This window comes from Nansenia antarctica (assembly GCF_963989245.1).
Source record: "Nansenia antarctica genome assembly, chromosome: 4".
In the NCBI taxonomy this organism is placed as follows: domain Eukaryota; kingdom Metazoa; phylum Chordata; class Actinopteri; order Argentiniformes; family Microstomatidae; genus Nansenia; species Nansenia antarctica.
The window spans coordinates 66,743,865-66,768,413 of record NC_137689.1 but is presented as its reverse complement, the minus strand read 5'-3'; the positions used below and the strand labels follow the sequence as shown (position 1 = coordinate 66,768,413).

Below are 24,549 nucleotides of genomic sequence, written 5' to 3'. Positions count from 1 at the left end.
CCCAGCCGCTCACACAGCAGCCACATTACTATTGCAGTGAATGTCATCATCTCAGAGAGAGAGAGAGAGAGGGGAGGAGGAGGAGGAGGGGGGAGGGGAGGGAGAGAGATAGACAGAAAATGGGTCTGAAGCATGGAAATCAGAGGGTGGACCATCCCAGCATGTTACCCTCCCACTGCAGTTCCTCTCTCGTGTGTGTGAGAGAGAGAGAGAGAGAGAGAGAGAGAGAGAGAGAGAGAGAGAGAGAGAGAGAGAGAGGAGAGAGAGAGAGAGAGAGAGCAGGAACAGAGAGGGGGGGGGGGGGGGGATGAAGCCCATAAGTCATCCCCCCCCCAGGCTACAGCATGAATAGAGAGGGGCCTCCTACAAGGTCAAGCGGCCCGTGTCGGCCATGACACATGAGCTTCCATCCGGCCTAGTTAACCCCTGGGCCCGCCCCCCTCAGCACCCCCCCAACCCTCCCTCCCCAAGCCACACCTCCCTCCCATCCCCTCTTCTGGGCCCTCCCCCTCCCTCTACTTGACACCCCCCCATCCCAGAGGCCAACCTGTAAATGTGGGACCGGACCATCGGCCAGACACAGCTCAAAGCCTAGAGTGGCCGAGGGAAGTCTGCCTCTCTCTCTCTCTCTCTCTCTCTCTCTCTCTCTCTCTCTCTCCCTCTCTCCCTCCCTCCCTCCGTCCCTCCGTCCCTGCCACTCTCCCTGAGGTAAAGGGGAGTTTCTTTTTTGAGAGTCCAGTTGAATGCAGAGGGTTCTGTTCGTGGTTCAGGCGAGCCTGAGGAGCGACAGAGCTGACCATGTTTTTTTGGAGGGTTGTGTTTGTGCCCCTTTAACTCCCCCCTCCCCCGACTCACACACACACACACACACACACACACACACACACACACACACACACACACACACACACACACACACACAAACACAAGTGTCAGGGTCGGGGGTTAATTTCGTCGATTCAGAAAGTCCAGTCGATTGAAATTGGGAGATTCAACGGTTGAGAATAAAGCATCCATTCTCAATGAGAATCAGTTCAACAGATTGACTGTAGGAAGCTTCTCATGTCAAAACCTTTTGTTGTTTTCCCCGGGTAGAAAAAGATTCCAGCGATGAAAGAATCAAAAAGGGTTCTTCTTTGCCGCCCTCCTTTGGGAGGAACAACATTTGAAGAACCTTTTTTTGGCGCTGTGTACTGCGGGTCCCTTTCTACATGGAACCGAAACACCCTTCTTTGACTCCTTTAGTGCAGAGGGTGAATAAAGTCGCTGAAACGGTCGACATTCTAGAGTGCCATGGGTGACTTTATTCCCCAAAAATGCCTAAATTATTATGCTTCATTTTGTATCCAATCAAAGTATTGTTGCTGGGTAAATATCACATTAAACACTCTAGGTGGTGAGTGTTCCAGAAATCTTTGGCAGTTAGTGAGTTAAAGAATGTTAAAGAATACAGAGACAAGCCAAAGGATCCTTTGTTTTTTTAAAGGTGTAGATGTGGGGTATATAATATATACATATATAAGGTGTTTTTATATATTATCTCCTGAGAAAAGAACATTGACCTAGAAGCAGCTTGGTGGCCCCCAGGGTCAATCTAGACCCCCCTAGGGGTAGGAAGGGGAGGGGGGGGCACGACCAGATTACACAATAATCCCACCCGCTGTGCCACCTCATTCTCCCAGGACGCTCGCCTGCGGCGGATTTTAATCACCTGGTCATCCATCCATCCATCCATCCATCCCTCCCTCCGTCCTTCCATCTACCCAACCCCACCACCACCACCACCGTGGCCCTCCCGGCCTCCCGGCGAGGGCTGCTCTGACCCGGGGCCAGCTGGGCTCTGGACTCCCTGAACGCCACCATGACCTGGAGGATGAGGCAGGCTTGAGCAGTGAAGGACGGCACAGAGGTGAGAGGGAGAAAGGAGGGGGGGAAAGAGAGAGAGAGAGAGAGAGAGAGAGAGAGAGAGAGAGAGAGAACACAGAGGTTCTTGCCTACAATGCTTTATCCCCCAGAACCTTCTTCCAGCATCGCATCACTCCTCTACCTCTCCCTCCCAGAGCAGCCTCTCCCTCTCCCTCCCTTGCCCTCTCCTCTCCTCCTCCTAGGCCAACCCAGGTTCAAGGCACCTTTTGACCCTGGCTGTGTATAGCTGAGGGGAATTGGAACACTGTAGTCCTCCTCATCCGTCCGTCCCTTTGAGGAGTAGGAGGAGGAGGAGGAGGTGCTGTGCAACTAGCTAGTCTACTACAGCAGCGGCAGCCCAGAGGCAGGGGGGGGTAAGACTGCAGAGAGGAAGTGGGTCTCACTGGACATCCCCTCCAGAGTCAGAGCACTCAGGCACGACACCAGCAGATGACAGGAGAGGGGGGAGGGGGGGGGGGGGGTTTAAAGTAGATTAGTAGATTCAAAGCCCCAATCTGTAATTCGTGAAGCATTTGTGATATAAACTCTTTGTTTCTTGAGAATATGACTCATGAACACTTCATGAGCTTGATATGTTTGTGTTACCCCATCATATAACACCACATATATGCCTGTTTTTGTAAACAAACGCTGTATGGGGTGGCTGTGGCGCAGGAGGTACAGCTGCTGTCTAATGATCGCAAGGTTGCCAGATCGGCGGTCGAGCCCCGACTGGCCACATGTCGAAGTGTCCTTGGGCAAGATACTGAACCCCAAAATTGCTCCAAGTGAGCGGGCTGGTGCCTTGCATGGTAGCTTGCCGCCATTGGTCTGTGGATGTGTGTGTGAATGGATGAATGAGAGGCCGTTGTAAAGCGCTTTGGAATAAGGCGCTATATATAAGTGCAGTCCATTTACCATGGTCAGTCTTCGCATCCAGAGTTGTGTCTAGGAATTTGAGAGTGGCGATTTCTCCAAACCCTGAGGATGGAGGAAGAAGGAGGAAGCCAAAACGCATCCGTTTGACTGCTGCTATAATTATGAATAAAAATTCTGTTAAAACTACAAACAGTGATTGTGTTAAGACTACAAACAGTGATTGTGTTAAGACTACAAACAGTGATTGTGTTAAAACTACAAACAGTGATTGTGTTAAGACTACAAACAGTGATTGTGTTAAGACTACAAACAGTGATTGTGTTAAAACTACAAACAATGATTATGTTAATACTACAAACAGTGATTCCATTAAAACGACAAACAGTGATTCCAGTGAGTGTGTTTTTAAGTTTCTTTCCTTGTTTCATATGTACTTGTGACTCAGCACCGTGAAAACTAACAACACTTCTCTACCCATTCCCTCAGCTTTATCTGGCTTTTTGTTTGTTTTTAAAATGACGGATTGTGGCTTCACAAATGTGTCCGGAGTGGACTCTAAATTAACTCTAAATTATACTTTAAACGAAACATTGTGATGTGTTATCATAGCACACCGTAACGATGTAATGTACCGTGTTTTAAGATTAAAAGGTATGAAGACAAACATGAGTTTTGTTCTAATAACTCATTGTAAGCTTAGGCCTCCGTAACTGTATCAGTCTGAAACGGCTCTTCATTGGCTACTGTTGTGGCTGACAGCATCACAGTGAGCGGCCAGAGAGATAGATTTCTACTTCATACGAAGGATCGTTTTTTTCCCAAAAGCAATACCACCAATTATTTCTTAATTTATTTTCCATTATGATTTTCCACCCATCTTCCCTCTCATCACGCTCTCGGAGAGAGAGAGAAGGAGGGGGTGTGTGTGTGGGGGGGGGGGGGGGGGGGGAGCACAGAAAAAACAAAAAGGAAAAAATGACTATCTTCAGTCAGCATTTATTCGGAGGGTGGAAATGGCTGGGCTGCTCGCTCAAACCAACTTTGGTCTTTGTCTCTGGCGTTTGAAAGCAATAAAGCGTGCATGGCGGCGTCTCCTGGGAGCAGGCCTATACATCACGGGGAGGAGAGGGGGAAAAATGCCTCGCCGTCACTGGGATGCTCTGTCGGGCGCACCTGGGAGGAATGCGGTATTATTTCTCAGCAGAGGAGGAGGAGGAGGAGGAGGAGGAGGAGAAGAGAGTCTTCAGTGTCCACTACACATATTTCACTTTCACAGGGCTATGGCTAGGCTAACAAAATGGACGCTAATTAAAAAATAAAAATAAATTAAAAACGCCCTTGTTTCAGTGCATAAATAACATGGTATGGTATTGTCTACTGTAGCCGAACAAGCAGCCTATAGCTTTTGCTTTGGCCCAGTTTTCACTCACTCTCTCTCTCTCTCTCTCTCTCTCTCTCTCTCTCTCTCTCTCTCTCTCCTCTCTCTCTCTCTCTCCCTCCCTCCCTCCATCCCTCTCTCTCTCTCTCTCTCCCTCCCTCCCTCCATCCCTCTCTCTCTCTCTCTCCCTCCCTCCATCCCTCTCTCTCTCTCTCTCCCCTTCTATGATAGACAGACTGCCTGCCTCACATTAATTCCCCTAGCACCATGCTTATCGATCCACAGCCAGATCCCCAATTGCATTACACACACACACACACACACACACACACACACACACACACACACACACTGCTCTCTCACACCCACCACAACACACACAGGCGCACAATAAAGAAGAGAATAAAAAACAATGGGGGAGGAGAAAAGGAAAGAGAGAGAGGGAGGGGGGAATAAAAGAAATAGAAGGCGGGAGGCAGAGCGAAACAAGTGGGAAGGAAGAAAGAAAGAAAGAGAGAGAGAGAGAGGAGGAGAGACGGAAAAAAGGAGCGTCTCATGTTTGCAGATAGACAGAGAGAGAGAGAAAGAGAGAAAGAGAGGGGGGGGGGGGGGGGAGTATCTATAGGGGTGGAGGTGTGGAGGTTTTCTCTCTGAGCGACTGCGGCCCATCCGCCTACCCGCTGTAACAGGAAACGCAATCTCCTCCAGCTCTGGGCTCTAATTGACAGCTTCCTTTATTAGAGAATACACCCCCCCCCCACCCCTCCACAAACACACACACTTAACAGTTCCCTCCCCAAATGGTGTTTTTACCATGCCACTTCCATAGACCACAAGCAGGAAGCCTATCCAGTGTCCATGTCTGAGAGCGTGTGAAAGCTTGTGTGTGTGTGTGTGTGTGTGTGTGTGTGTGTGTGTGTGTGTGTGTGTGTGTGCGTGTGCGCATGTGTGTGTGCCATCACAGTGCAGTCACAGCTGCAGAAGCATGTAGGGACAGAGAGGGCCGTGAAAGACAGCATCCTAAAAGGCAGGAGTGGAGGAGGAGAGGAGAAGAGGAGGAGGAGGAGGAGGAGGAGGGACAGAGCTTTAATAACTCTGGCCCAAGATCAAGAAGGAGCAGGAGGGAGGGATGAAGGAGGGATGGAGGGATGAGGAGATACAGGGAAAGGAGAGGAAATGTTAAAAGCTGTCCCATTGAAAAGGATCAAAGTGGCAGCAGCTGTGGGTGCAGGGGTGCAGGGGTTCTAGTGGGGGGTAATGAGAGAGTGAAGTTGATGGGGACTTTGTTCATGAAGTGCTGCCTGAATGGGGTCTCTGGTCCGTAGGAAGACATAACAACACCCCCCCACACACCCCCCTCGCATGCCTTTCTCCCTGCCCAGCCACCCATGCTGCCACTGGGGGCACGAGGCCGAGCAAAGCTCCCTCCAGGGGAAGGGAAACTCTGGAGCTCTGCCCAGTGTCTATCTATCTATCTATCCGTCTATCTGTCTATCTATCTTAGGGTTACTATCTAAGATGTATGTATCTTTCTATTTACTGTATCTATCCATCTATCCATTCATCCATCCATCCATCCATCCATCCATCCATCACAACCGAAACTCTGAATTCTGAATTCAAACACTCTGCAGTGAGGAATGATGTGTCTGGAAGATGCGGCAAACATGCATAAAAGAGAGAAAACAATTGAAGAAAAACCATGTAGAGTCTTTAAACGGGTGTGTGTAGACAGCAGAGTGTGTAGACAGCAGAGTGTGTAGAGTGTGTAGAGTGTGGAGACAGCAGAGTGTGTAGAGTGTGTAGACAGCAGAGTGTGGAGACAGCAGAGTGTGTAGAGTGTGTAGAGTGTGTAGACAGCAGAGTGTGTAGAGTGTGTAGACAGCAGAGTGTGGAGAGTGTGTAGACAGCAGAGTGTGTAGAGTGTGTAGACAGCAGAGTGTGTAGACAGCAGAGTGTGTAGACAGCAGAGTGTGTAGACAGCAGAGTGTGTAGACAGCAGAGTGTGTAGACAGCAGAGTGTGTAGAGTGTGTAGACAGCAGAGTGTGTAGACAGCAGAGTGTGTAGAGTGTGTAGAGTGTGTAGACAGCAGAGTGTGTAGAGTGTGTAGACAGCAGAGTGTGGAGAGTGTGTAGACAGCAGAGTGTGTAGAGTGTGTAGACAGCAGAGTGTGTAGACAGCAGAGTGTGTAGACAGCAGAGTGTGTAGACAGCAGAGTGTGTAGAGTGTGTAGACAGCAGAGTGTGTAGACAGCAGAGTGTGTAGAGTGTGTAGACAGCAGAGTGTGTAGACAGCAGAGTGTGTAGACAGCAGAGTGTGTAGACAGCAGAGTGTGTAGACAGCAGAGTGTGTAGAGCAGGGGTGCCCAATACGTCGATCGCAAAGGTAGTATGGGTAGATCGCATGGCATTGAACAAACCCCCCCCCCCCCCCCCCCCCCCAAAAAAAAGAATCGCCTATCATCCATCCTCACTATGGCTTTTGCCACTTGATTGACATACAGGTAAGCCAGTCTGCGATCTGATCTTTTCACCTACACCTAACACGCGGTTCACCACGCATGCGCAGTCAACAGCACCAACTACAAAACACAAAATACCGGCGAGACTAATTACCTAGTTAGTCTTCCAATTTCTACTATTTACTATATAAGACTAAATAAAGGCTATACAAATGAGTGGGGAAGCTGGACCAAGTAAGAAACCAATAACGTACAACTTCCATCCAGAATGGGAGGAGGACTTTTTTACACGATGTGATATTGGAAATGCGTCTGTCTGATCAGCAAATCTACGATGGCTATCCGCTTGTTAAGTCTGACGTCAAAAGTGACGTTTAGCCATTTCCGAGTCCAAACCAGAAATTCCCCGCACCAGAGTACCTGTGAACTACAGCGGTAGAATGACAGTTTAATCGTTTTTTAGACTCAGATCTATTCAAACAACAAGGGACACAGCAGCACTTTCCCGTTTTCTCCATATTGTCAGGGTATTTGAGCCTCGGAAAAGCGCTATATAAATATATTTTATTATTATTATTATTTCGGCATTTCGAAGACAGCGCCTCAGCCAACGTTGGACCCGGAAACACGTCACGACTTAACAAGCGGATTTCGAAGAAGGGAAATGTGGCAAAAGAGCGAAAACGTACGGCTGTAACGATAGCTTCTTATCGCGTCAGTCACGTTCTTGTTAAACACAAGAAGTCATTCAAAGACGCGAAATTGTGAAAAAAGTTTCTCGAGGCTGCAGATTGCCTTTTCGATGACAGATCCACAGTGGCTGCCTACACCTTGCAACCAGCTCCTACAGCCCTGACTATTAGAAACTAGCTGCCTCCTCCCAGTGCCAGGTCTCCCACTAAGGTAGAGAAATGCATTTATTTCCTCCTTTCAAACTAGGGAACTACCTGTTTTGTATCTGGTTTACTTTTCTGTTTGTTGGATCAGTAGTTGGCTATGGTACTGCAGACTGGCTGTCAGTGTGTGAGTGAGAGAAAGTGAGTGTGTATGTGTGTGTGTGTGTGTGTGTGTGTGTGTGTGTGTGTGTGTGTGTGTGTGTGTGTGAATGTGTGTGAGCGAGAATAGCAAAGAGGGAGGGTTTGTGATGGTCTTCTCCTGTGGCTGTGTGACAGAGAGAGAAAGTGTATTGTGAGTTTACTATGCAGGCTGGGAACTGTGTGTGTGTGTGTGTGTGTGTGTGTGTGTGTGTGTGTGTGTGTGTGTGTGTGTGTGCGTGTGTGTGTGTGTGTCTGGGTTTCCGTTAACCGGCAATTACCGGTCTTTGTCCGGTAAAATTTGGTGAAGTCCGACAAATTGAAAAGTCGTCGGACATATTGTCCGGTGAAAATAATTCCCTTTGAATACAATTCGCTAAAGCTGGCTGGGTGCGTTCGTAAACACGCTCTGGAAATCCGATCAGCACTCGCGGAACGCCTCTCGTCCAATCGAACGACTCGGTCGCTCTGTGACATCGAAGCCAGCGTGCGCTCCGGCGCTCTCAGAGCGTGTTTACGAACGCACCCCTAGAAGTTTCCAGCCAGCTAGCTGAAGCTGCTACACACACCAGAGCCATGGCGACCGAACGGCAAGTTAAACAACATACTATAAAAGTGACATTGTTTTACTCATTACTCATACGTTTGTTGTCATTCGGCGGTGCTAATAGTCGCTTTCTTTTTAAATGTATTTAATTTATTTTATTTTAGCAGTTTCCCCGAAAGTTAAGTGTTTGTTTTTATATCACTATTTGCACTTCTGGTTAGATGCTAAACTGCATTTTGTTGTCTGGTACTTGTACTCTGCAATGACAATAAAGTTGAATCTCACCTAATCTAATCTAATCTAATCTAAAATAATCTAAAATAATCCCATCACTATTACTCCCTATTTTCATCAGTGTTTCAATCCTTGAATCTGTGATGGAAATCAAGCAAAGCCACTTCAAGTCTCCCCACCACTGACAGCGCTGGGTGTGCCTTTCCTTACACTCTCGGTTATTCCCTGTGGATTTAAAAAACTGTGTTTTGGTTTCTATAATGTGGTCTATTCTCAGTGTTGACGAACAGCTCAGGGGGCTTTGAGATGGCTAACAGCTAATTAAAGGAGTAATTCCACTCAAAAGGGTAGAAGTAAGCTGACTGTCTGTCTGTCTGTCTGTCTGTCTGTCTCTCTGTCAGTGTGCTGGACTACCTATGACTTCCATGGTACCTGGGAACGCGTTGTCGGAGAGAAACGCCCTCTGTACAAAGGACCTACTGACCAAAATCCCTGTTCCCCGTAGCCTACATGCTTGCACTGTTACTGTTCAATAAAATGTTATACATCTAGACATTGTGGTATTTCTTTATATACGTATCCCAGACTGCCTATCAATTGTTTCTCAATAAACAGTTATGTTCTTCCCATTGTCATACTCCCGAGCTAAACGAAATGCCTTCCCAACCAGCGAGACTTATAGAAATGACGTTGTTTTATTGATAAAAAAAAAAAGAAAAGGGTAAAACTGTAAAGAGAAAATAGAAAACTCACATTAATCCTAAACAATTTAACAAACTTCAGTTAACGTAATGTGGAGAGTCCGTTCATTGATCGATGCTGTCTGTTCAGTTCCCAGTGAGGCGCCCGTTCAGCGCTGGACCCGTTCAGCGCTGGATTTGACGCATGGCATAGCGCGCATGCGTCAAATCATGTTATATTATTATATATTATATAGCTCGCATCTAATCGTATCGGATGAGAAATAGACATTAAATGGCATATATAGGCCGCTACACAACAGTAATCACCGCGACAAACAGCTATATTAGATTTGGAGAAGAAAAAAAATATGATTTTGAAAAAAAAAAAAATTATTATATTTTAATATGATGACCGGAATATATCACGTTTGTCCGGTAAATCGAATTCTTCCCGGACACGATGTCCGACGGCAAATTTTTCTAACGGAAACCCTGGTGTGTGTGTGTGTGTTTGTAGTACGTGCATGTACGTTTGCGATGTTGAAACTAGACTGGTAGATCTTGGCAGACTGGCTACTTGAAAAGTAGATCTTGTTTCCAAAAAGTGTGAGCACCCCTGGTGTATAGGGTTGTATGTAGTGTGTAGACAGCAGAGTGTGTAGACAGCAGAGTGTGTAGACAGCAGAGTGTGTAGACAGCAGAGTGTGTAGACAGCAGAGTGTGTAGACAGCAGAGTGTGTAGACAGCAGAGTGTGTAGACAGCAGAGTGTGTAGACAGCAGAGTGTGTAGACAGCAGAGTGGGTAAACAGGCCGTCAGTGATACTATTCCAGTTCCGTTTTCACAGCGGTTTATTCCACTTTACCCTAAACGATTGTCTGAGCCGGTGGTCTTAGCAGTAATCCCAGTAAAAGGTATTATATATATATATACAGTATACTCATGACAATAACTGAGTGGGGTGTGTGTGTGTGTGTGTGTGTGTGTGTGTGTAGGGTGGGGAGGGGTTAACTGCAGTCAGGCATTCTCAAGGTTATTCCAGTGCAACTACCCATCCTCTCTCACACACACACACACACACACACACACACACACACGCACGCACACGCACACGCACACGCACACGCAAACACGCACACACACACGCACACACACACGCACACGAGCCAGTGGCCTTGAGTGAAGGGGATCACAAGGCGGTGTGTTTATGACAGCTCAGCGCAGTAGTACAGGGACTCAGGTGTCAGAGGGTCTGCTGTTTTAATTTAAACACCACCAGAAACACAACCAAACCACTGCCTGGTACCTGCAAACACGCACTCTATACCTGGAAATACATACTCTATATCTGGAAACACATACTCTATACCTGGAAACACATACTCTATACCTGGAAACACATACTCTATATCTGGATAAAATATACTCTATATCTGGAAATACATACCGGTACTCTATATCTGGATAAAATATACTCTATATCTGGAAACACATACTCTATACCTGGAAATACATACTCTATACCTGTAAATACATACACCACACGTGGAACAATAACAACAGTGTCTTGACAATGTATCTAAACTAAATGATATCGTGGGGCTCCTTGATATTCCAGAACTTTCTCTTCCTCGCAAACAAACAGAATATAATATTTGTTTTCTTATATAAAAAAAATAATGAAAAAAATGATAACCTTTTCAGGTAACACAGCACAACAACAACAAAACAAAATCATATAAAATGGTGTTTCCGTTTGCCGTATCAAGCTATTAGGCTGGGGCATGACTTCACCCTCACAGGGGGAGAGATGTTGCTGGTTTCCATGTTTGGCTCTGGTAATTGTGTAGTGTTTTTGCAGCCAAAGTACGCAGGTAAAGGTCAGGTATTCATTGGCTTAGTTGGGTCTCTCCCAGTGTGGGCTCCTCTATATGTATACCAACACCACTGGGCTCAGCTGACCTTTCCGTCGGTCCACATCTGACTAAGTGCATGCACTCTGTGCTGCTGGGGGTATTTAAGGAAGCTGAAACTTTATTGAGAAAGGAAGTCAAACACAACAGCTAGATCGGTTGTATAGGGCCTACGGTACAGGGGCTTTTTAGAAATGACAGGGCCTGACCCGAACCATACTGTGCTGGCTCAGTTAACCTATCAAAAGGAGACTGACTCAAGCTAGTGGGGACCAATCCACTAAAATCCTTCAAATCACAGGGAGACATTTTGGAAATATGTCAACAAGCAGCAGGAAAGGAGGGAAGCTGGTCTGTAATTCATGGCTGGCTGGACGTGTAAATAAACAAATAATAAACATTGATTTGCTCTGATGAGGCGTCTATTGATCAGGGGGTGCCGGTGTGAGGGTGTATGGTGGGGTATCGGCGCTGTGATGATATGGTGCTTGGTGTGTGTGTGTGTGTGTGTGTGTGTGTGTGTGTGTGGCTGGAGGAGGGGGTGGCATGACGAGGTGCCTATGAAATCTGAGAGCACTGGTCCAGAACTCTCATTAAGAGACGCAGTGGTGATGCAGGGTCAGAGTGTCAGAGTGTGTTGTGAGTGTTTGTGTGTGTGCGTGTGTGTGTGTGTGTGTGTGTGTGTGGGGGGGGTACTGTAAGTATGCGTGTCTGTTAAATGCGCGCGTGTGTGTGTGTGTGTGTGTGTGCCGCCACAATGCAGTCACAGCTGCAGAAGCAAATGCAAGTGTGTGTGTGTGTGTGTGTGTGTGTGTGTGTGTGTGTGTGTGTGTGTGTGTGTGTGTGTGGGGGGGGGGGGGGGGTGTACTGTAAGTATGCGTGTCTGTTAAATGCGCGCGTGTGTGTGTGTGTGTGTGTGTGCCGCCACAATGCAGTCACAGCTGCAGAAGCAAATGCAAGTGTGTGTGTGTGTGTGTGTGTGTGTGTGTGTGTGTGTGTGTGTGCATGCACACGTGTGTGAGATATCTGATTTCAATCTGCACCACCACAGAATTTTTCTTTTCTTTTCCCAAAAGCTCCACACCCTGCACAGCGCCGTGTTCTCCTCCAGATGAAGTCCTCACATCCAAACACGGATGTGTTTCAAATATTCCTACACGGGCCGAAAATTATCATAAGACTTGTCGAGTCAGTTACGAAAGAGATAACCCTGCTCTTTGTGTGGGCTGTCCCTTTATTTTTATGTTTTAATTCTTTCCCCGGCCGGGGGCCAAATCCCTGGCAGGCTGCGTGCTGGTTGGCTGTTGGCTGTCGGAGAGCTGCCCCAGTGCGCTCTGGGAGGCAGGGATGGAGCCGGCCGAGCGCCGCAGAGCCAAACAAAGAGGGATCGGATTCGCTGACCCCCGCGACCTTGTACCCCTGCCGAGGTCATCCCCCGCTGCGCCCCCGCCGTAACACAACACTGACCAGCGCCCCGTTGCCATGGCAGCCGCTCCCCAGAGCCTCCGCCACCGCTCTTTGCCTCTCTCTCCCTCCCTCCCTCCCTCTCTCTCTCTCTCTCTCTCTCTCTCTCTCTCTCTCTCTCTCTCTCCAGTGTCAGCCAGGCAAGGCGAGGCTCCACCGCTAGACTGTAACTGACAGTGCACAATCCCTCTTCCAGGAACGACACACACACACACACACATGCACACACACACGCACACACACACACACACACGCACAAACACACACAAACAAAAGATAAAGACACACACACACGTACACACACACACACACACACACAAACAAAAGATAAAGACACACACACACAAACACACAAACACACACACAGTTGGTTTGAGAAGAAGCTGGCTGGATGCTGGGAAAACGGAGGCTCTCCCAGGCGTCTAGCTGGAAGTCTGGGCAGGATGGAGGGAGGATGGAGGGAGGGAGGGAGGGAGGGAGGGAGGGAGGGAGGAGGGAGGGAGGATGGAGGGAGGGAGGGAGGATGGAGGGAGGGAGGGAGGGAGGATGAGGGAGGATGGAGGGAGGGAGGATGGAGGGAGGATGGAGGGATGGAGGGAGGGAGGGAGAATGGAGGGAGGATGGAGGTAGGGAGGATGGAGGGAGGAGGGAGGATGGAGGGAGGATGGAGGGAGGGAGGGAGGGAGGGAGGGAGGGAGGATGGAGGGAGGATGGAGGGAGGGAGAGATGCTGCTCCCTGTCCCCTCTGGGGACCCCACTCTGGGTCCATGTATTATGCAGGCCTGGGGCGCAGATAAAAGCTGCCCAAAAACTTCTCCTCCTTTTTTTTCCCCTTCCTCTCTATTTTTGGAGGTAACAAATGGAGGTCTGCAGAGGCTAAATGACCCTGAGAGGAATGCATGGAAAACACACCTCATCACTTAATAGGCCCATTTCTAGTAAAAGGAGAGATATCCCGCTCTCTTCCCATCACCACTCCATATCCTGTCAACTACAAGGACTGAGTCCTCTGGCTGAGAGAGAGAGAGAGAGAGAGAGAGAGAGAGAGAGAGAGAGAGAGAGACTACAAGGACTGAGTCCTCTGGCTGAGAGAGAGAGAGAGAGAGAGAGAGAGACTACAAGGACTGAGTCCTCTGGCTGAGAGAGAGAGAGGGGGGGGGGGGGGAGGGGGGGGAGACAAGGACTGAGTCCTCTGGCTGAGAGAGAGAGAGGGGGGAGGGGGGAGGGGGGGGGGGAGACAAGGACTGAGTCCTCTGGCTGAGAGAGAGAGAGGGGGGGGGGGGGGGGGAGACAAGGACTGAGTCCTCTGGCTGAGAGAGAGAGAGAGGGGGGAGGGGGGAGGGGGGGGGGGAGACAAGGACTGAGTCCTCTGGCTGAGAGAGAGAGAGGGGGGAGGGGGGGGAGACAGACAAGGACTGAGTCCTCTGGCTGAGAGAGAGAGAGGGGGGGGATGGGGGGGGAGACAAGGACTGAGTCCTCTGGCTGAGAGAGAGAGAGAGGGGGGGGGATGGGGGGGGAGACAGCTCCCGGAACATTCTTCCAACAAGAGAGAGAGAGACTAACTAGAGGTATAGGCACTAACCTAATTCTCAGGCCTCAGTCACCCAATCACAAAATGTCAATTTTCTACCTCAAATTTGCCTCCCTGAAAAACTAGACTATAATAAAAAATAAAAAAAAATTATAACTTACTATACTGAACATACATACATGTTTCTATATGCAGTTGTGCTCGTGGTCATTTCCAATGCAGCCTGAAATATTTCCTCAGGCCGGCAGCCATTTTGGTTTGGTTAGAAGTATTTGTGCTTGGCTGGCCTCTGCTCATTACTCTGGGCTAATTGACTTAGCCAGTAAATAAGAACCTGATAGCGAGGCTAGCCAAACGGCTAGTATGGAGCTAATTGGTTAATGTTCTGAGAGCCGTGGCCAGTCGGGCCACTCTCGGACAACAGACGCTCCCATCAGTCTCTCTCTGTGTGTGTGTGTGTGTGTGTGTGTGTGTGTGTGTGTGTGTGTCTGTGTCTGTGTCTCTCTCTCTCGCTCTCTCTCTCTCTCTCTCTCTCTGTGTCTGTCTCTCTCTCTCTATGTGTGTGTGTGTTTGTGTGTGTGTGTGTGTGTGTGTCTCTCTCTCTCTGTGTCTCTCTCTCTCATCTTCAAACAGGAAATAGCTCAGTAGCTGAGTTAATAACTTAGAATGTGCGTGAGGCCAAGGACGTAGGGGGAAAGTAAACACACATACTGTAAACGCTGTATACTGTAAACGCATGGATATTAACGCCGCTGTTTATGTTGAGCATTTCCTCCGGTGTGCAATATTTACTCACCTGGTTTACCACCACTACATGCCTGTGTAAAGCACTGCAGGGTTCTCCCCCAGGATCTGTGAACAGCGGGGTGCCGGATTGCATTATCAAAACCCTGACTTGCGTTTATTCACTGAGGAACATCGCCAACGCTTTCACTTTCGCTTTTAACAACGTCGTCCATGGCGATCAAAGATCTGTCACGACTCTCTGTCACGACTAAATATCTAGTTTCATTTGCGTTGTAAAATGTTGACATAGTGGCGCCGGCCATTCACAGCGCAGCACAGCGGCGTCACTCTTCTAGCCTATTCCTTGGGAGGAACCATGGTGGTTCGCCCTCGGCTGAGTTCCAAACCAACCCCCCTAGCCGCTAACCACTACAGTAGTACGTACTCCCAGAGATACCTCCTGTCCCTTCCTCTATGGGAATGACCAGGGCTGTCCCATTTCTCATTTGTCACCCTTCTCAAGCACACACTTGATACACTCCCCTATATTGATCTAAATGGGAATGGATTGGTATAAGCGGCCATGTTTAGGACCAATCCTCTTATTTGAAAATCCATTCGGAGGGGAGAGTGCATAAGTGTACACTTCAGGAGAAGGGCAGAGAAACGTGACGCGTGTGAAAAGTCTACCGACCTCCTACCCTATCGAAGGACATTGTGACCTAGACCTATCTATAGGAGAGCTCCTGCCTGTAGGGGTCGATGTGGAACTCAACATTCTTGTGAGAACATGTCTGAACCAACACCTCGTTCTCAACAAGGTAATCGCACTCTTCCGTCAGGGGGCCGTTGGACAGCTCAATACCAACCAACCTTCACACACCACTACGTGATGGGGGCCTATACTGCTCCTATGCACTCTAAAGCTGCTCCTTATGTGGTCTCTGTCGGTGTGTAGAATCATGGGGGTTTTGGGGTGGGGGGGGTGGGGGAGTGGTGCCAAGCCGTGGTGCCAAGCCTCCCCCCCACCGGTTCTTTTGATTCCGGCCCACTATCGGTGACATCATCTGACCCGTGTGGTCAATAGCCGGGCGGCGTGTAAACAAACACTAATCCTGCTCCCCATCTCCACGCCCACGCCACCGCCGTGGCTCACACTCAAAGGCTTCGATCACTACCTAGGGCCAATCCATTCTTCCTTCCCTGCGCCCTCCCTCTTTCCCCTCTCTCTCCCCACTCTCCCTCTTTCCACCTCACTCTCTCTGAGTCTGTCTGTCTTTGCTCTCTCTTTCTTTCTTTCTCTCTTTCTTTCTCTCCTAACCTTTCCATCTCTTCCGTCCCACAGCTTTGTTTGTCCCACGGACAAAGACGAGGTGGCAAACAACAACAACAACAACAACAACAATATCAGTGTTGCTTGACAGTGAGCAAGGTCAGTTATGTGTGTTTAGAGAGGGTACAAAGGAGGACATATTTGTGGGAGCCCAGCTTGGCCACGATGGCATGCAGGCTTCTTTGTGCCATTGAATAAAACACAAGGCAGCACACACAGTCTCCCTTTGAAACCCCCACCCCCACACACTCTCTCAGACCTCTCATACACAACACACACACACACACACACACACACACAGTGGTGCAGACTTACGGGAGCTGACGCTGTCCACATACTGGGGCAGGTAGGGGGCCCACAGGTCGATGGTGTCCTTCCTGCCTGACTGGCCAATCCTGCGCAGCTCGGCCAGCAGCAGGGCCTGGGCCGCCTCTCTCACCTGCAGGAGGAACACACTGGGTTAGCATCAGCCATCACTGGGTTAGCATCAGCCATCACTGGGTTAGCATCAGCCATCACTGGGTTAGCATCAGCTATCACTGGGTTAGCATCAGCCATCACTGGGTTAGCATCAGCTATCACTGGGTTAGCATCATCCATCACTGGGTTAGCATCAGCCATCACTGGGTTAGCATTAGCCATCAATCTACCTACCTACCTACCTCTCTATCTATCTATCTAATCTATCTATGTATTATTAGGTTAACATGAGACGTGACCGTCTGTCTATCTATCTATCTAATCATCACTGGGTTAGCATCAGCCATCACTGGGTAAGCATCAGCTATCTATCGACCTCTCTATCTATCTACCTCTCTATCTATCTACCTCTCTATCTATCTACCTATCTATCTATCTATCTATCTATCTATCTATGTATTATTGGGTTAACATGAGGGATGACTGTCTCTGCCTATCTATCTATCTATCTATCTATCATTGGGTTAGCATCAGGGATGACTGTCTGTCTATCTATCTATCTATCTATCATTGGGTTAGCATCAGGGATGACTGTCTATCTATCTGTCTATCATTGGGTTAGCATCAGGGATGACTGTCTGTCTATCTGTGTATCTATCTGTCTATCTATTTATCTATCACTGGGTTAGCATCAGGGATGACCATCCATCACTGATCAGCAACATTATATATAGGCGGGAGAATCATTCTCATGAGAATCATTAGCTTAGCTACACACACACACACACACACACACACACACACACACACACGGCCATCAAGCAGTGGTGGTGGAGGTACAGCGTGCATGTATGCCTGTATGTGTGTGTGTGTGTGTGTGTGTGTGTGTCTGTGTGTGAGGGAATGGAGTGAACCAGAGGAAAAAAAAGGGGCCCATTAGAAACAGAGTGAGAGAGACCTGCTCCATCACCCCTGTACTCATCGAACCACCTTGACAGACAGACAGACAGACAGACAGACAGCATAGAGCTGACTCCAATTACACACCCAGGACCCAGCTGCAGCCCCCTCAGACCTGCAGCCCTCCTAGACCTGCACTGCCCCTCCATCCCTGCCCCCCCCCCCCCCAGCTCCAGTCTCTCTCCTCCCCGGTCTGCCCCTCCCTCCCCCCAAAGCTGCACATTCAACACAAATCCAGTGTCGGAGGCCGGGGCAGGGAGTCAAGGCCATTCAGTCTTTTGTCAATCCGCAGAGCAGCAGACCCCCAGTCAGGCCGACGCAGCCCCACATAGTGTAGGTCTCGCTCCCAGCCACCACCGCTCTGGCTAACAGCATGGGTGAGCCAGACTAGTGTGACAGCCAGGGAGGTTAGTGAGAGACACACACCTGCACGCTAAGGCACGCGTGCGTGGGTATGTGTGTGTGTGTGTGTGTGTGTGTGTATGTGTGTGTGAGAGAGAGACACACACACTCGCACACAAAGGCAGACACAGAGGCACACGTGCACACACAGACACACAGGCACGCACACACACAGGCACACACACACACACAGGCACACAAACACAGACCCCTCTGTGACCCTCGCCTTATTGGTATGCTGTCAGGGTACTCTTTTCTCTCTTTTTCTGAGAGGTTCACTGTGATTGTGTGTGTGTGTGTGTGTGTGTGTGTGTGTGTGTGTGTGTGTGTGTGTGTGTGTGTGTGTGTGTGTGTGTGTGTGTGTGAGCGGCTCCAGCATAATCATGCAGTAGCGCAGGGGACTAACCTAGTAAAAGATGTATGGCCAGTGTGTGTGTCAAGAGAGAAGAATCTCTCCCATGATTGACCAGACCAAGGATCAAAGGGGCATGTTTAACTCAGAGACTGGAGCAGTCTCAGGACAGTACAGGACTGAGGGAGGAGAGCTGTCGCGGACGACTGAGGCTCTTCAACAACACCTCACAGTCATTCCCTATGTAGTACCTACCTAGGCACTCCGAATAGAAAATGTATGTTTCGATTTTTAGCTACCAAATTAATCTGGCTATGAGTAGTCATTTGGGAACACATTCATATCAGTGTTTTAAATGTTTTGAGTGCGGGGTTCTATTGGAGTCACTATAGAGGGATGGTTGATTGGCCTAGTAGTTTTTGAGAGTGGGGGTTGTAGTTCTACAGAGCTAGTAGTAGTGGGATAGAGTGTTATAGGCTAGTGTGGGGGTTGTAGTTCTAGAGAGCTAGTAGTAGTGGGATAGAGTGTTATAGGTTAGTGTGGGGGTTGTAGTTCTAGAGAGCTAGTAGTAGTGGGATAAGAGTGTTATAGGTTAGTGTGAGAAAAGGGGGAAAGGGATTCAAAGTTTGTCATTGCACCGAGTACAAAGAAATGCATTTATGCTCTAGAGGGGACATCTAGGTAATGGGTCACAGCCATTGGAGATGACCCCGGAGCAATTAGGGGTTCAGTGCCTTGCTCAGGGACACTTCGACACGTGGCCCGCCAGGGATTCGAACCGATGCGAGCTGCTGACTTTGCGATCATTAGACGCCACAGTAGTATTAGAGAGTTAGTAGTAGTGGTTTATGGCGTAGTAGTTTTTGAGTGTGGGAGTTTTAGAGGGATAGTTACAGTGTTATATAGCTTATGGCTTTCAGTGTGGAGGGTGTAGTTTTTGAGACGTAGTTGCGGTAGGGTACTAGTAGTTATGGTGTAGTAGATATTGAGTGTGGGAGTTGTTGTTTTAGAGACATAGTTGTGGTAGGGTACTAGTAGTTATGGTGTAGTAGATATTGAGTGTGGGGCTTGTAGTTTTTGAGACGTAGTTGTGGTAGGGTACTAGTAGTTACGGTGTAGTAGATATTGAGTGGGGGGGGTGTAGTTTTTGAGACGTAGTTGTGGTAGGGTACTAGTGGTTATGGTGTAGTAGATATTGAGCGTGGGGCTTATAGTTTTTGAGACGTAGTTGTGGTAGGGTACTAGTGGTTATGGTGTAGTAGATATTGAGTGTGGGGGTTGTAGTTTTAGAGAGTTCGTGGTGGTGGTGTTTACCTCTAGGCAGCGGTCCTGCCAGCGTCGGGCCAGCATCTCCAGCAGGGGAGGTCTGAACTTGTCCAGGCCCAGCAGGTCAGGCAGCATGACGCAGTGCATCGCAGCCAGCTGGCTCCACCCTGGGGGGCACGACACCAGCCACAGGGTCACACAGAGAGCAACGCACAGCTGAGGGCCACTACTTACTCACACACACACACACACACACACTCTCATATACACACACACTCTCATATACACACACATTCACTCTCATATACACACACTATACACACACACACACACACACACACACACACACACACACACCTCCCAGATATCGACCACACACACCAAGGCAGAAGTAGAGGCTGACAATCATACATATATAAATGCAGTGATGACCACACTTATCTCCAACCAGGAGCCTAAACACACTTCTATTACTAGCCATTAAACAGCAAGGAAGCCACTGAGGATGAGAAAGGGTGTGAAGATTTCAACACCTTTGCAATGCTTGCAAGTATAAATGTGTCTGATGTTGAACTGAAACCAATGTCACATCTATTTCACATATATCTCAAATATATGTTTTTTAATGTTGCAGATTAGGGGACGTATACAAAATGTCTTTGTATAAATGGACATCAAATGATAATTTAAATGGCAAGGAAATTACCGCAATTTCTTTGCATAACTGAACTATAACAACTTACCTTCATCATAGAAAACAAAGGAGAGAATTCTGTTATGATTTTTTGCAAATAAAACATTACCCATGATGTAATGAAACAACACTTTACATTAAGGTGCCCTTTATAGAGGGTTTATAAATTATGTATAACTAGTTTATAACCAGTTTTGTTCATAAATCCTTTATTTGTTTACATATGCCATAAACCATTAACAAGCAGTTTATTAGTTCAGATTGTTCGATAGCCACATGGTGCTTGCCAAATAATGAAGTGAGCTCACACACACACACACACACACACACACACACACACACACACACACCACACAATTATTAACACTTTATAACTGCTTGTTAGTGTTGTATGAATTATATATAAACAAATACCCAATAGTTTATAAAGTAGTTATACATCAACTTAATTGACAGTGTTACCATAACAAAAAAACAAAAAAAATGTTCACACCAGTATCTTTGTAAAATGCATTATTTCTTGAATTGGTCAAAATTACAATTTCACCAGTTAAATTGTTAAACTTCTCTCAATCATATATTCATATTAATTATATCCATATTTCCAGCATTGGGTATGCCAACACATCAGGACAAAAAGAAAACATACTATGGATAATAACTCACATTTGGTTTCACTGCTATCAGTCAACATGCTTGCTTTTTAGTGAATTGGGATCTTTCTAAAAAAAACTTTTGTTTCTGTTTATCCGTACAATCATTAACACTGAAAGAGCTGTGCAAAGTGTGTTCACTTGCAGAAAACAGTGAAGGCACAATTAAGCTTCCCTTTTTGATAAAAATTAAAACAAATTTGACAGTTTAAAAACGTGAATACATTCATTTATATGGGGGGAAAAGGGTTCCCTCAATAGCAAAATGCTACACCCAGCTGAAAAATAGAAAATAACGAAGATTTAGCACTGCATAAAAGAGAGAATATCATTAACCGTAGGAAAAACAGAATTGGAGCATCTACTAATTGCACTTCAGTGCATAATCCTGAACCCCCCAAAAACATTTTGTCCATCTTTTTCCAACATGGACATTTTTTCAAAAGCACACATAGCCCGGCTGTTGGCTACCCTCTACCAAAGTTCAAAGAAAACCGGTATCCAGGGACGGAGTGGAGGCTGAACGGACGTCAACACACCTTTTTTTAACAGTTAAGTGTTTACCCAATATTTTTGATATTTGCAAATGTTAACATGAGCGTATACTTATAGCATTTTCTCCAGTGTCCAGTATTCCCCTTTTTTCTACCACTACATCCCTACTAGTATATAGTTGGTTAACCAATGGAGTGCAGAGTCCCTAGGGCAGGCAGGGGCCTCTAGTAAAGGCAGAGTGCACGGCAGCCTTACCAGGGGACAGGGACAACTGGACAGGTGGCTGTTGTTGTTGTTATTGATATTGTGTTCTCTGGTAGTGTTCTCCACCAGGTGGAAAGAGCAAGCATGCAGACAGAGTGAATACACACACTGACTGACATCAGGACAGACAGATAGACAGACAGATAGGACTGATAACTTAGACCAGGCACAGACGAGGACAGACATACTAGACCAAACCAGGACAAGACAGACAGACAGACAGACAGACAGTACACCACACAACTGTGATGAGGCACTACCGGACCGAGGGGAAGAGCGCATGATAGATGGGCAGAGAGAGAGAGAGATAGTATCTTGCTGGAAGGGGGTTAGAGGAGTAGTACCTTCGTTGACTGAGGGACAGGTATGGAAAGCGGGGCCAGAGGGGCTAGGCCCAGTGCCAGGTGTGGTAGTAGTGGTAGTGGTGGTAGCAGCAACAGCAGCAGCTTGCAGAGGAAAGGAAAGAGAAGTCAAGAGGAAAAAGGAAAAAAAATAATACAAAACACAGACTCCAGCACTTTCAGGACAACAGGAGAAACAGCAGTTAGTAAAAGAGACGCGGACAAAATAGAAAGTCGACATACACTAACAGTTTGGATGGGGAGAAAAGGTTTCAAACGCCTCTTCAAGGACAATACAATGAGGAATAAATATCAAAATATGTTTAAAATTACACTGTTTATGTTTTAAGCTGTTCTGATTGATGTATTAACCTTTAATTAAAATGAGTATATATAGTTCCAAATATGATAAACAGTGGAAAGCTAGTTCCAAGAAATTTAAACCTTTTTGTTTCTAAATACGGTACATTCAAAATCATTCTAATTACTATACAGCTCTTGAGAGCTATAGTCCAAATACCAAAACCTTTTCTTTCTATTTTCCAAATACTGAGCTGAATAATAATAATTAAAAAATAATAATAATTTAAAAATATGCCAGATTAAAACAACTGATTTTTAACTAAACCAATAAATTAAACATATTACAATTGGCCAACTAAAACTGGAGCACCAGGACAAAACAGTATACAATCGTCTGTCATTCTTAAAATAAAAGCAATACAATAGGAGACACAAACAAAACAGTACAAATACATTGGTCTTAAACAGAAGAGGGACTTTGACAGAAAGACATCTCAGTTAAACATATACGTCATACGAGTGAGTGAGCGGGAGAGTTCAGTGGGCAAGAAAAAGCAGTATGTTCTGATTTGAGAATTTGGTGAGAATGAGTTCTGACACCTTGCAGAGATGATGGAGGTGTATGTGTGACTTAACCCCCCCCCCCCCCCCCCCCCCCCCCTCCATAAGGGGCCTTGGTGGTGGGTTGGGGTTAGGGTTTGTACCGCCACTGAACTCCCCCCCAAGAGTAGAGAGAGGTGAGTGTTGAGCCTCTAGTGAGTGGGCAAGGCGAGCTCAAGCCATGCAGACAGTGGATGGAAGTCACAGGGGAGAGGGAAGAAGAGGCAGACAGTATCAGAGTGGAAAAATAGAACAAACAGGAGAAAAAAAATGAAGAAAGCTTAAAAAGAAAAATGTTACAAAAACCGCCAAGCTGTTGCCATGGCGACGAGAGAATTAAAGATCGTCGCGTTATCGTTTACCATGATATACCATTACATGTCATATTACGTCATCAAGAAGATGAAGATCAACAGTATTATTCATGTGTTAATGTGAATTTAATATAGCTGTTAAATTAAGAAACGTAATATATAATATCTATCCATCAGGAAAGGAACTGTATTCAAGCATACCTTGGAAACCTCAGATTCTAGCATAATAAATAATCACAATATTTCTTGTGACCAGCAACAGTGAACATCTGGATTCATCTAGCCTAATATTAACCAATTAATCAATATTTACAACAGATATCTAAATCATATGACATGAAACATTATTTTGAGCTGTGCATAAAATAACATTGTTTTATGATGTATTATTCTTATTCTAGAAAGCAGGTTACTCAATAGGAACCTACAGTATGCGTTTGTACCATTGGAGTGTGTGTTGCCCCTAGTTCTCATAAAAGCAGTTTGATTGGGAGAAGGCGTGATCATGGATTCTCCGGGCCTCCATCTCCTAAGCTCTTTCATTTCCCTTAATGACTGTGTGACAGCCTGAGAATCTCCACAAAAAGGAAGCATTTGTTTCTCCAAATCCCCCTCCTTTTAACGAGAGCGCCACGCCGTTCACTCGACTTTATCTTGGCACGAGATTTAAAGAACGACTCCATTAAAAAACACTTAATAATACAACCGTGGAACAGTTTTCACAAACCCCCTGTTCAGATCAATACACCAGGAAACGAGTAGAGGGGGAAAAAAAAAAAAAAAAAAAAGGGAAAAAAAGTAACTTTCATTATCTCCTCAAACCAAAAGAACGATTGAGAATCAATACACTCTATATATCTGAGCCGCAGAGTCATCCTCTTGTTTTTCTCATAGTTTGCAAAAAGAACGGCCTTGCAGGGGGAAAAAACAGAACACTTTTTGATTTTTTAATATATTATTTGGGTATCTAGAGAAATATTATGTGTTTGTTTTAATAACTTCGTCTCCACACAAAGAAGAGAAGCGTGTGGCCATAGGGTTGTTATTGTCACACTTCAGTGAGTTAACACACACACACACACAGTAAATTCTGAAGTGCTGCCCAGTTACTAGATTTCCAACAAAGGAAAAATAGAGAAACTATTTAGCATATGAAAAAGCAAAGGGCCCTTATGGCGAGAAGGGCCTGAACAATTGAAGGATAACAATGCGATTTAGAGGTCACTACATGAAACTTCCTCTCAATAGAGTAAAATAAGCGTATGGCATGCATAAGTGGACACCAATGAGTCCACGCGCTTGGCCCCATTATGCCGTGACAATGGCCTCAGGGCTCAGCGTGCTAATGGTGGCACGTGTTGGGGGGGAAACACGCTGTTTGTTCAACTGGCCTTTGT

The 24,549-nt window shown here is 46.8% G+C and overlaps 1 protein-coding gene across 1 annotated transcript in view; it reads right to left on the bottom strand.

Annotated features, from left to right (window-relative positions):
• The window catches only part of wdr7 (WD repeat domain 7), a gene marked incomplete at both ends in the record, with an annotated part of 172,749 nt that overhangs the window by 106,001 nt on the left and 42,199 nt on the right, over positions 1–24,549 (bottom strand). Inside the window, 3 exons of the mRNA XM_080528470.1 lie at positions 16,404–16,527; positions 19,537–19,655; positions 21,939–22,040. Coding sequence (XP_080384596.1) covers positions 16,404–16,527; positions 19,537–19,655; positions 21,939–22,040 — 345 coding nt within the window. The remainder of the gene's footprint in view (positions 1–16,403; positions 16,528–19,536; positions 19,656–21,938; positions 22,041–24,549) is intronic.